The following is a 13,891-nucleotide window of genomic DNA, read 5'->3' as shown; positions in this document are numbered from 1 at the left end:
ATTTGCTCGATAAGTGCAAAAAAAATACCTGTTCATCCTGACAAATCTTGTGAACTGATAACAGTCAGTCACAGGCAGAGAGCACAAGGACGTTAAAAGTCACAAAACACCTCCCCCTATGTAATGGAGAGGAAGAGAGGGGGAAGTGTAGTCCTGTGGGGTAACATGGCTTCTTAATATACAGCACAGCGAGTCTGCATTTTTCATCCAACAGAAAAAAAAAAAATGAATGAATGGTAAGCTGCAATAACTTACATTTTTGTTTTTTTTATTTAGAACTCTTGCCAAAAAGCCACAACAGGTCAACCTCTTTTAAGCTATTACTAATATATCCTTTTTGGACACCCTGTTCCAGTATCATATTGCATTGGCCCAGAAGGGACAATTTCCTTAATCAGCAAAAGTCCTAAAAAAATAAAAAAACACATTAGGGACTCATTGAAAATTTACATTTTTATTCCAAAAAAAGAAAAAAAAAAATCAAAATACAGGGAGAAGGGAATTGTGAGTAAACCCCAGCTTGGACGAGCACAAGTTCAACAATCCTTTGTTAAAAGTTAACAAAATCTGTACAAAAACAATATTTTTTGTTATTGTGGAGCTAATTTTCGTGGTGAAGCTATCGCCTTGGTCCACCTCTCCCTCTGCCACGGCCTCTTCCCCGCCCACGACCTCTTCCTCGGCCACGGCCTGCAACTGATGGCGAAAATATAATTAGGCATTTGGTCGAAATAGCAATGGCACAACCAACAAAGGCGCTCAGTTTATACAAGCTATCATGGCAAATCAGAATCTTAAACAATAATCTGACTACTTTATCAGCCCTTTAAATCCATTTCCCTTCACGTAGCCCAACCCACGCTATGCCATATCTTAGCAATAACCTCTGACATCACTACCCTCTACAAAATCAAACTACACTACTTTTATTGCAAGATTAACAGAGGAATTAGATCTATGGACTACCTATCCTCTTATAAACAGGCAGGACAGCTTTAATTAAAATAAAAAAATAAATAAACCCTCTTGCCAAAATATTATATTACATGCACACCTTGCCTGTTAATATACCCTCCCTTAGCCAAAAAAAAAAGATAAAAAAAAAAAAAAAAAAAAAGGAGGTCAGTCTTGCATATTAAAATACACCTGGGGTCCAGAGGATGCAGATTTGCCCACAAGATTGTACACACTCCTAAACTATCAAGCAGTTCCTAATCTCTTAAAATACTATAGAGTAGCCCAGTAAATCCAAAAGAGACCCATTTCACTTATGTACCAAATTGGATGACCATTCAGGATCATGGGGCACCCTACACTTTCCCACTCATTGCGTCTTGTAAATAATTCACACTTAAAATTTTTACACACCCCAGTGACCGCACCATGCATTCCTGCAAGGTAGGGAAACTCAGTGCTTCAAATAATGGTTAGACAAAGACTTGTATCATATCAGACATTCTTGATCATAGAGATCCAATCCCAGGAGTATCTTCGAAACCAAAAAATGCTCCTCACAGAAAACATTCCGTATGCACCATATTCTGCACATCGTTAAAAAAAAAAAAAAAAAAAACAAAAAAAACCACAGATGATATCGCAGTACTACTTGCTTCTGAGAACAGGTGCATGTGGGATGAGAATCAGAAAGGTGGCATTTCTTTACTATACAAGGTGTTCTCCACCATTTCAACTATGTTGCCTCACAGAGTGGCAGGAGAACTACATTTAAGTAAGACATCAGCGAGGAAGACTGGACTTCCTAGACCACTAGAGTACATAAAAAGGAAAACTTAATATGGCCTTGATAGGAGGCCAACTATAAAGTTCTTGCTTGCCGAGATCTAATCCTGGCTAGGATTGCTAAAACCTACTCCGACACCTTTCTAGTTTGTTTTATAGGCTGCAGACAAATGTGTACAGTGTTCCACATATGGTGGACCTGTCCAAAATTTAAGCTGTTTGAGAAAAGAATATACAGTGGGTGTAGAAAGTTTGTTTCATCCAGCTGTATTTACTCAGTGTAACATCCAAGTGAAAGATATAACATATCAGAAAAAAAGATAAAAAAAAAACAAAAAAATATAGTTGTAAAAAAGGATCACCTTCTTGTCAGTATTTTGTTGGACTACCTTTTGCTTCAATTACAGCCTTAAGTCTGTTGGGTTATGTCTCTACTAACTTTGCACATCTAGACACTGCAATATTTGCCCAGACTTTTCTGCAGAACTGCTCAAGTGCAGTTAAATTTGATGATGACCGTTTGGGGACTGCAGTCTGTTTGTTGTTTTAGCTCTGAGCCAGGCACTCTGTCCCTGGCCTACTCCTAGACACCAGATTCAAACCAACAAATCTATATAACGTTTTGCTGTATATGTCAGTAGCATTCTATTGTATTTTTGGAGTGTCTGTACCAAAAATTGTCAAGTATATATGAAAACTATGAAATGAATAAAAAAACAAACACTAAAACAGAAAATTAATAGCATTAGTAAATACTTACCAGCTTCTCTTTTCTTAGACTTAACTTTTGGTTCAACATCAACAAGCAAGGTATCGAGGGGCAAACTGTCTGGTAGAATAAAGTATCGGATGTTATTGCCCCGTATACTCAAAGTCTCCAGCTGAACAGGTTCTCTGTTCTTTACGGTCATTTTGACAGCTTTCAAATGTGTATTCATGCTTACATCAACCCCTGAAAACAGAAAAACAAAACAAAAAAGTTACACTATTGCAGGTAGAAGTACCCAAAGACATTAAGATGCACTATACAGCTCTCAGAAGCCACTTTTAAGTTACATTCCTGATCACTCCTTATAGAAGCACAGGTGAATTGTGTGGCATACTTTAGTCTAGGGCAGGAGTCTCCAAATTTTGGCCAGTTCATTGTCCTTCAGGGGGCTGGGCTGTGGCCAGTGGGAGTAGCGAATGCCCTGGCACCAGTGCCCCATCATTGATTTCAATGGGAGAATGAGTGCCCCATTGTCAATATCATTGAGAAGATTAGTGCTGCATTAATAGTGTTAGTAGGGGGGAGTGGTGCTCCAACATTGGTGTCAGTTGGTGGAATTTGGCCAGCTAAAGGCAAGCAAAGGGCCACATCTGGACCCTGGGCTGCAGTATGGAGACCACTGGTCTGGGGCTACAAGTTTGAACTGGATCTTTTGCCACAGAGAGATTTACAGTGAACCTATGCTCAGGTGATGCACACTAATCACATATTTGAACTTTAAAAACAGGCCCTCATTCACCTCTATCTTCAAGCACTGTTAAGAAATTAATTTTCAAACTTTGCAACAAGCACATTTTTTTTTTAAATTAATTATTATTATTATTATTAGAGAACAGAAGCCTATCAGCCTTCCAATCATTAGGTGTTGCCAAGCTGCTAGAAACTGACTGAAACCAAACTCAAGTCTTCGTTGGGACTTTGAGAATGAATAACGTCACATTAAAAGCAGGTAGAGAGGTCCGGAGTGGCCTGTTTTTAGCCATTTTACGGTTTTTCAATAATATGTAAATAGTTCAATGTTCTCATTAGCAAAAAAATTGGCAAGCATAAAGATTTGAGGCCAAACTAATGGCTAGATGGGTCTGCCCTAGTGGGTCTGCAACATACCAAAAGTGGTCCAAGAAAGAAAAAAAAAGACAACAGGATCATGGCTTATTGATGTACATGGAGAGCAAAGGCTGGCCCTTCTAGTCTGATCTAATAGAAGAGCTACTGTAGCTCAACATCCTGAAAAATTAATGCTGGTGCCCATAAAAAAAAAAAAAAAAAAAAAAAAAAAAAAAAGGCGTCACACAGACACACTCCGATCCGAATGTACAGGATTCGATTACCTCCCTCTATATCCTCCCCAGACAGATGTCCCGGCGGCAAAAATTGTGGGTGGGTGACGGTTAAAAAACCCTGCAGTCTTGATCTGAGAGTTCTGCATGATCTCCTGGGGGAGCGGGATTCTTTTTTTTTTTCATTTGTACATACATACATGTGTGCAGGGTGATTGAGTTGCTTTCAAAATTATTTTTAATATATTTTTTAACTTTAAACCATTTTGCTATCACAAGGGGGCTATGTGATAGCATTGGGCAAGTGATAGATAATTTTTATGCACAAATTGGGAGTCAATTAGTCCCCAAATACCTCCCCTGCAGCTAACCAAGCACAGATCGTGTATTTCCCTGGCCACAGCAGTCAGAGGAATGACAGCTGAAATTGAACATGCTCCTCTGCTTTATACGCAGCAGTAGAGATTGGGAGAATGTCCATTCCCCAAACTCCTCCTACTCGCCATTCTGAGCACAATTGTGGTCCTGGGCTCCTGGGAAAAGCCAAGTAACCACAGAGGGGAGGATGCCACACCATCAGCAGTGTAAAAGTAACTGAACGTGCCACACCACCTGTTCAAATTACTTTCACATTACAGCTAGGAGAAGAAAGAAGTCAAACACAAGCTCATGGAGCTTGTTGTAAATTCTTCACACTCTGGATGTACGTACGTTAACCAGAAAAGTTACATTCACACTAGGTTCTGTGCGACTGCATTGGGAGGCTAATCCAGCTCAGTCCCACCATAACCCCCCCAAACCCCCCCACAAAGCCAAGGCAAAAAGTCTTGTCTCTGCTATGGCTAGTTTACATCACTGTATTGCAGTGGTGCGAGACCGTTCACCAAAAAAAAAAAAAAAAAAAAAAAAAATGTGTACTGCGAGGACCTTTAACTCTTTCATTGCCAAGTCCGTACACCGTACGGACCTACAGAAGCGCCTGCAGGTGGCCAAGTCAGTACGGCGTACACACCACCTTTCTCCCTCTCCTATAAGCTTAGGTTTACTTCAATGACCATAAGCTCTCATGAGTGGATTACAACCTGCTGATCAGTTATTAACCCCTAATGTGACAACACACCCCCCCCCCCCCCCCGTCCCCTGCCTCTCCTTTCAATCTAAAACTGCCCCCCCCCACTCTCCTCTCCCCTTCACCCCCCTCAGCAGATTCCCCCCCCCCCCCCCTCCACCCGATCTGACTCCCCCTGCAAACCAGCTCCACTCATTAGCCAGTATCCCTCCTCTTGTGAAGTAGGGGCTTAATAAATATATTTTTTCTAAGCGCCCTCTGTAGTAGAGAGGGCACATGAAGCGATCATTACTGATCGCTGCTATATGCCCACTGACAGCTGATATATTGTAACCGCGAGTTTTACAATGTAACAGACTATCATTTTATGAATGAATCTCTATACAGATTCCTCATTCAAGTAAAGTGCTGCAGAGAAAAGGGACTATCTTAAGGCTCTTTGTCTCAAAATACGAGATATGGGGGTCTGTTTAGACCTCTAATATCTCACCAAAGACTGTGGACGTGGTATACTTGGATTTTGCAAAAGCGTTCGATACAGTTCCCCACACACAGCTAATGTGAAAGGGAATGTCAACAGGATTGGAAAGATTAGTTTTAAAATGGATAGAAAACTGGCTAAAAGAATTCATAGTGGTTAATGATTCATACTCAATGGTCTAAGGTTATCGGTGGTGTACCCCAAGGTTCAGTATTGGGACCCTTACTTTTTATCTTTATAAATCATATAGGGTCTGGGATTAAAAGTACCATTTCAGTCTTTGCAGATGACACCAAACTATGCAGTGGAATAACATCCTTACAGGATGTCTCCAATTTACAAGCTGACCTCAATGCACCGTTTAATTGGGCGACTATGTGGCAGATGAGGTTTAATGTAGATAAATGTAAAGTTATGTACTTGGGCGCTAAGAATATGCATGCATCATACATACTAGGGGGATCCGTAGAGGGGGGAAGGATCTGGGGTGTTTGGTAGATCATAAGCTCAATAATAACATGCAATGTCAAGCTGTGGTTTCCAAAGCAAGCAAAGTCCTTTCTTGTAGCGATATGGACACCAGAGAGAGAGATATAATTTTGCCCCGTACAAATCATTAGTAAGACCTCATCTGGAATATGCAGTTCAGTTTTTGACACCAGTTCTCAAAAAGGATATCGGGGAACTGGAGAAAGTGCAGAGCAGGGCAACCAAACTGATAAGAGGCATGGAGGAGCTTGGCTATGAGGAAAGATTGGAGGAACTAAATGTATTGTCTAGAGAAGGAGATTAAGGGGGGATATGATCAACATGTATAAATACATAAGTGGTCAATATAGGGAACTTGGTGTTGAGTTATTGAAGTGGATGTAAACCCAATGTCATCCTTTCTAAACTACTGCCATAGGGGTTATCTATAAGGATATACGTGCCTCCTGAATGTATCTACCTGTCAAATGTCTCCCCTCTGTCTTATGAGAGCTGAAAAACTGCATATTCTGTGGGTGGGTCTGTTGTCTGGAGCTCGGTGGGTGGAGTTGTGATGTCAGTGGACTCCTGCCCACCTCTACACTCCCCTTGTCAATATGCATTTTCTCCTGTGTATTTCTTACACTGAACTTCTGCTATGATCTCTAACATCCAGTGAAAAGCCAGGAAAGTAACCACATGATTTCAACATGCCAAATCATGCTGAGGTGTGGAACAGCCAATCCTTGCAGAGCTGCTGAAGAAAGGAGTGGGGGTGGGAATTAAAAAATAATGCATGTCTTAGGCTAGTGCACAAGATATGTAAATCACCTGTCAATCACAGCAAGGGGGAGGATTTGACAAAGTTTTTCTCGGTTTGTCAAGTTTTATCTCACTGAACAATAAAAGAGGATTGCTCAGTGCTGGATTTACTCTTTGCGGCAAGACTGGGCTCAAATGATAGGAAATCTTATACTCTACATTATGACATAAAAAAAAAAAACTTTTTTCGGTTTAATGCCACTAACTTTAAGGTCATCACAGAGGACAAGGGGGCACGCCTTAGACCTAGAGGAAAAAATGTCATCTCCAAATACGGAAAGGTTTCTTCACAGTAAGAGCTGTGAAAAATGTGGAATAGACTCCCTCCAGAGGTGGTTCTGGCCAGCTCAATAGATTGCTTTAAGAAAGGCCTGGATTCATTCCTAAATGTACATAATATAATTGAGTACTAACATTTATAGGTAATGTTGATCCAGGGAAAATCCAATTGCCTCTCGGGGGATCAGGAAGGAATATTTTCCCCTGCTGTAGCATATTGGATCATGCTTTTCTGGGGTTTTTCGCCTTCCTCTGGATCAACTGTGGGTACAGGATTGTGTATATGGGATTGTATGATATTTTTTATTTATTTTTATGGTTGAACTAGATGGACTTGTGTCTTTTTCAACCTATGTAAAACCCAAATAGAGTAAGAAGAGGAGAAAGAACAAATATGGGGACCTACGTGCCCAGACCTGACCAATTTTTCAAGTGCTCTCGCTGGCTGTGTCAAATAGGGCTTGATTGCTGTTCCCCAAACAGGTCCTTATAAAGGAGTTTTGAGGTGAGATGGCACAACCAGCCTCTCATGCTAATGTTATGACATCACAGCTCTGGCCTCACACATCCTGTATTAGGTACATTTTCGCCTCCCTAAACCCCATTTCTAAAAAGGGACTCCACAATGGGAAATGCACAGATGACATGATATATGTAGTCATAGGGAATATCTGTTTGTTTATCTACCCTCTGCTAAAAGAAGATGGAAGCAATGTCACTTCCCCCAACTGCTTTGGCCAGAGAAACAGCTAACAGGGCACAATCTGTGCTTCAGCAGAGAGCAGAGGAGACAACAGGGGTTTAACCACTTTCCTACAGGGCACTTTCACCCCCTTCCTGCCCAGGCAAATTTTCAGCTTTCAGCGCTGTCACACTTTGAATGACAATTGCACGGTCATGCAACACTGTACCCAAATTAAATTTTTATCATTTCCTTCACACAAATAGAGCTCTCTTTTGGTGGTATTTAATGACTGCTGGTTTTATTTTTTTTACTAAAAAAAAAAAATAAAGACCAGAAATAAAAAATAAAGTTTTCTTAGTTTGTCAGTAAATAAGTAATTTTTCCCCTTCACTGATGGGTGCTGAGGAGGCTGCACTTATGGGCACTGATGAGGCGGCACTAATATGCTGCACCGATGGGCACTGATGGGCAGAAGTGACTGGCATCACTAATGGGCACTGGGGGCCTTTACTGTAAAATGGGCACTGATGATCAGTACCCCGATTACATGTCCGGCTGTTCCCTGCGAGGAGATGCCGCTGATCGGCTCTCCTCGCCATACGCTGTCAGTGTGAGGCGATGAGAGCCGATCACCGGCACTTCCGCATTTACATGTGATCGGCTGCGATCGGACTTGGTTAAAGAGCCACGGATCGGCTCTTTACAGAGATTGCGGTTGAGCCGTGTCCTAGAAACATGGCGCGGCCGTGATGCGCACCCCCCTGGAACGAGAGCAGCCGTTCTGGGGCAACGTCATAGGATGTCCACCCAGAAAGAGAGCCATACTGTCCCTCTGTCATTTGACAGCGGGCGGGCGGCAAGCGGTTAAAAGAAGCCTGACATCTCAATTTCAATAAAGACAACCTGTCAACTACAGCATACCATCACCTAGAAGGCCATTTGTTAGCAATAAACATTAAGGCCTCATGCACGCTGGACATTACAATAACGTTATAAAAACGCCAGTAGCTTTGCAGTGAGTAACAATTTTCCAATATCGTTTTTTTTTTTTAATTGAACATTTTTTTAAACATTTTTTTCAATGGATCAAAAACGTCAAACGACGATGAGCCACGTTTTTGAGCATTTGACGTTAGAGCATTTGACGTGCATGGACACAAAGGATAACATGATGGAAAGTTGATTGACTGTAGAAAAAAACGTCTGAAGCCAAAAACAGCTGCTGTAAAAACGTCCAGTGTGCATGAGGCCTAAATGTGAAAAAATAAAGTAACCTATAACTAAGAAAAATAAGAACTGAAGTTGCCTGTCCCCAGTAACAAACACATACAAGTGTGCACATATGAGGTATTGCCGTGAATGCTGGTGTGAATTCTTTAGCAAGGAACATACTTTCTACGTTAATAATTATACTACCAAGATTAGTGTATGCTGTAAATTGCCTCCAGCATTGCTCCTGGTTCTTCTTGCCAGAAGCTGCCATTTTGCTGAAGCCCAGAGACCCCGAGCAACACTAAGATAAGGGTATATGAAATCTTCCAATGGGGACCATAGATCTTGTGACAACCAGGGATTTGCTTCACTTCTAGTTTTGGTTATTGGACAGGAAATAAATGAAACTCTCCCCTATGGGATGCAGATGGAAAGAAAACCCTGACAGGGGTTATAACCAATCATTACTCTATCCAAAATAAAAAAGAAATTGCCTATAGTTCTATTTTAAAGGGAAGCGGCTCAACCGCAAGACTAAACAACTATTTTTGTTATATGCAAGACTAAACAAGCTCTTATAACAGGCATCACTAAATGGTGTACCGCGGTCTGGATTGGGTCACTGTCCAATACAGACTGCCGCAGTCCTGCCATTTAGCAGCCGGCCCTTCCCCCAGCCTCCATAATTTTTAAAGCGCGGAGATCTAGAGGCAAAACTGCTGTGAAGGGAGAGCAGGAACTGCCGGAGTTAACTTTTCAAGTTCACCAGCTGGTGATTGGTTGCTAGGATGCAGGGCAGTTCTAGCAACCAATCATCAGCTTGTTCATATGAAAAGTTAATTCCAGCTACAGCTCCCGCCATCTGTCAAGCGCTCTCCTGCCTCCAGCTCTCCTGTGTTGTGGGGGTCTGTGAAGTGAAGTGGGGGTGGCTGCTGTGAGACGTGTTGGGGCAGAGCTGCATGGAGGTGTGTAGGGCAAGGATGTGGGAAGGAGTGAAATGGGGGGCGGAGCTGCGGGAGTGGCTGTGATGTGAAGTGCAGGGGCGGAGCTGCGGGAGGGGCTGTGATGTGAAGTGCAGGGGCGGAGCTGCGGGAGGGGCTGTGATGTGAAGTGCAGGGGCGGAGCTGCGGGAGGGGCTGTGATGTGAAGTGCAGGGGCAGAGCTGCGGGAGGGGCTGTGATGTGAAGTGCAGGGGCAGAGCTGCGGGAGGGGCTGTGATGTGAAGTGCAGGGGCAGAGCTGCGGGAGGGGCTGTGATGTGAAGTGCAGGGGCAGAGCTGCGGGAGGGGCTGTGATGTGAAGTGCAGGGGCAGAGCTGCGGGAGGGGCTGTGATGTGAAGTGCAGGGGCAGAGCTGCGGGAGGGGCTGTGATGTGAAGTGCAGGGGCAGAGCTGCGGGAGGGGCTGTGATGTGAAGTGCAGGGGCAGAGCTGCGGGAGGGGCTGTGATGTGAAGTGCAGGGGCAGAGCTGCGGGAGGGGCTGTGATGTGAAGTGCAGGGGCAGAGCTGCAGGAATCTGATGTAAGGAGGAGGGGAGTAGAGGACACCAATGGGGGTAATGCGAAGGAGCAGAGGAGAATACTGCAAAAGGAGGGGGGCTGACGAGGAAGCAAAAGACACTGGTCTGTGTGGCGATGTGAAGGAAGGGGCAGAGGACACCACCATAGGGGAGAGGGAGTGATGTGAGGGGGCGCGCAGAGGACACTGCTGTGCGCGTGTGGATGGGGGTGATGTGAATGGAGTGAGGGACATTGCTGTGAAGGAGGGGACAGGAGATGGACATTGCTGTGAAGGAGGGGACAGGAGATGGACATTGCTGTGAAGGAGGGGACAGGAGATGGACATTGCTGTGAAGGAGGGATCGTGATATAAGAGGAAGGGAGCTGTGATGTGAAGGACCAGTCATGGCACAAATATCCAGCTTGGACGTCTGCTGGAAGAAATAATGTTTGGACCTCTAAACTTTCATTCCATACCTCTGCCTTATACTAACATCCTTATGGAAACACCTGATGATCCATGCAGTGTTTACAAACGTAGGGCTCTGTCATCCTGCGTGTATTGAGGGCCAGCACTGATCAGAGGAAAGGCTTGTGCCCAGTAACGTGTGATGGGGGAGGAAGGTGCCGTTGTTCTTTCTCCTCAGCTCAGAGTATATGGGACAAAAGAACAATGAAATCCGCCATGGTTAGACCTAAGCCATGGAGAAGCTTGTGTCAGGATTATATTCCAGTCAGAGTGCTGTCTTACCTGTGATCGTGCCGTGCACCTGAGTCCCATTCTTCAGCTCCACCGTTACCGTCTCATGACTGAGTTTCATCAGGAACCTGCAACACAAATGAATACAGTGAACTCCGGCTATCAGCCGATGTACAGCCCAACCTCCCCCGGCATTTTGTGGCGCCGCCGAGATCCCAGCAGATCAGCGGCAGCTATAAATCTCCCTTCCCGCCGTTCACAATCCACGTCCATCTGCCCCCTTCTCTCACATACCTGACCAGCTTCATGACGGCTCACAAGCAGCACACCACACTCTCCTTCACACGTAGCCGATAGACCTCACACCTTTACTAATACAATGAAAAATGATGGCAAAGCCAACGTTCGATAAAACTAAAACACAGAAAGGAAGCCCGCGCTGTACCGGAAGTTAAAGTAGGTTTGGGCGGAAGTTGCTTTGTATCGCTAGGCGTACAAAGTAGAATGGTACGTGTCTCCATTTCTCGAGCGGAGGCCATGATAGTGTGGACTGTGATTATGTATACAGGGCGCAATGCGCACTGGAGAGAAAGGAAGATAAAAACACAGCTATCTTTTTGATACTTAATAAAAAATATATATGATAAAATAACGGTTGAGGTTTAGAGTACTATAACCTGAATTAAGAAAATTATCCGCATTAGTGCAATTAGACATTCTTGGAAAACCTACACATTTCTACATGAAAAAAAGTGTTTTCAATTTTTTCTTGGTAGGGCAGGGGAGAGTGGTGTCAGTAGTTTTTTTATTTAATTTTTTTACACTTTTTCATTTTTTTAGAATTTTTTAAAAATATTTTCGGGGGGGGGGGGGGGGCTTTGTTGAGATGTCAGGGGTCTAGACAGACCCCTGACATCTCCCCTTTGAGACAAAGGGACTGAGGACACACATTCCCCAGTCCCTTTCTCAGCACTAAAGATGAATGAAGAGGAGACAGCGGCTCCTGTCCATTCATAAACTGAGCAGAGTAATCACAGTTTACTCTGCTCAGTTATCACAGGACACAGGAGCGATCTCGCTCACTGTGTCCAATTCCTGACAGTTCCCCCCCCGCAGCCGATGTTCTTGAATTTTATATAAGAAATGTCTCCACATGGAGCTGGCCAGTGACAGGTTCTCTTCATATTATACATAAAACGTTCTTCATGTCACGCCACATAAATAAAGACTATGGGAGGGAGGGGACCGTTTCTTTTTACCTCAGCTTCTGCACTCTGCTCTTTTCCTTACAGAAATGTAAGTCAGAAAAGGACAGCATGAAGGTCCCTTCATCCACTGGGAAGCCTGATATCAGTGAACGTCTCCCCTTCCGTGGCCGCCTCAGTACCGGACTCCGCCTCAGTACCGGACTCCGTTGAGGTCTCCCTCCTCCAAGTTCCCACCTATTTTCCTGCACAGTTTCCCTCACAGGTTCTGCGCTCCCCGCGCACTCCCCCTTCTGTACATGACACGGCGCAGGCACAGACATCCAAGCAGGCAATGTGCGCCAGTTTGCTGTATAATTAGAGAGGGCACTGCACATTTAACGTGACCCTCTATACTCATGTATTCAGACATCTTTCACAGTGCTCTTGAACACCGGCGGGAGAGGAGGGGAGTCAGCGGACAGGAGGGGCGGAGGAGAACATGGGGCCGGTGGTGAACAGGGGGGCAGAGAAGGACACGGAGGAGGCTGGGGGAGGAGCACACAGGAAGAAACAGCTGGGAATGCTCGGTGCAGCGGGGAACAGCTGTGGACACCAATCTCCAGCGGCTGTCAGCTAAAAATCTACACTAGGGAGATCGGCGTTCACAGCTGTTCCCCGCCACATCGTGCATTCCCGGGAGATCACAAGGCTCTGGCGGGTGTGCAGGAGCCACCGTAGAAATGTGGGAGACTTGAGATGTCTGTGGTTGCCACCTCATCCCTTTAAACTCGAACACATATTAATTACACAGGTTCTGTGGCTGATTAAGGTGGTAATTAAACTCACTTGGTGCCTTATCTGCATTTAACCACTTGCCGACTGCCTCATGCAGATATACTGCGGCAGAAGGGCTCGTACAGGAAAAACCACTTACCTGTACGTTCCCCTTTAAGAGGCGGCCAGCGGGCGCGCGTGCACAGCCGCGGCACGCTTCGTGAGTCGGATTGCGGGTCCCGCGGACTCGATCGCTGCGGGCATATCCGCGATCGCCTCACGGGGAGGAAGAACGAGGAGATGCTGATGCAAACAGCATCTCCCTGTTCTGCCTAGTGACGGTGTCACTGGATCTCTGCTCCCTGTCATCGGAGCAGAGATCAGTCACATGTCACACACAGCCATGCCCCTCACAGTTAGAAACACGCCCCTAGGACACACTTAACCCCTACACTGCCACCTAGTGGTTAACCCCTTCACTGCCAGTGTCATTTACACAGGAATCAGTGCATTTGTATAGCACTGATTGCTGTATAAATGACAACGGTCCCAAAAATGTGTCAAAAATGTCCGATGTGTCCGCCATAATGTCGCAGTCATAATAAAAATAGCTGATCGCCGCCATTTAAAAAAAAATATATATTAATAAAAATGTCATAAAACTATCCCCTATTTTGTAAACGCTATAACTTTTGCGTAAACCGATCAATAATCGCTTATTGCGATTTTTTTTACCAAAAATATGTAGAAGAATACGTATCGGCCTAAACTGAGGAAAAAACTTTTTTTTATATATTTTTGGGGGATATTTATTATAGCAAAAAGTAAAAAATAATGCGTTTTTTTCAAAATTGTCGCTCTTTTTTTGCTTATAGCGCAAATAATAAAAAGCGCAGGGGTGATCAAATAGCACCAAAAGAAAGCTCTA

At 44.3% G+C, this 13,891-nt stretch overlaps 1 protein-coding gene across 1 annotated transcript; it reads right to left on the bottom strand.

Moving 5' to 3' along the window:
• Positions 1-438: 438 nt before the first annotated feature.
• On the bottom strand, positions 439-11,489 carry SNRPD1 (small nuclear ribonucleoprotein D1 polypeptide). Its single transcript, XM_073630676.1, has 4 exons — positions 11,297-11,489; positions 11,054-11,130; positions 2,501-2,692; positions 439-696 (listed from the first exon to the last, which is right to left on the bottom strand). Exons 1-4 carry the CDS (start codon positions 11,308-11,310, stop codon positions 620-622), a joined length of 360 nt encoding a protein of 119 aa, XP_073486777.1. The 5' UTR covers positions 11,311-11,489; the 3' UTR covers positions 439-619.
• Between the last annotated feature and the right edge of the window lie 2,402 nt (positions 11,490-13,891).

Source organism: Aquarana catesbeiana, linkage group LG05 (genome assembly GCF_042186555.1).
Source record: "Aquarana catesbeiana isolate 2022-GZ linkage group LG05, ASM4218655v1, whole genome shotgun sequence".
In the NCBI taxonomy this organism is placed as follows: Eukaryota; Metazoa; Chordata; class Amphibia; order Anura; family Ranidae; genus Aquarana; species Aquarana catesbeiana.
Note: the sequence above shows the minus strand (reverse complement) of the source record. Positions and strands in the feature narration are given on the sequence as shown.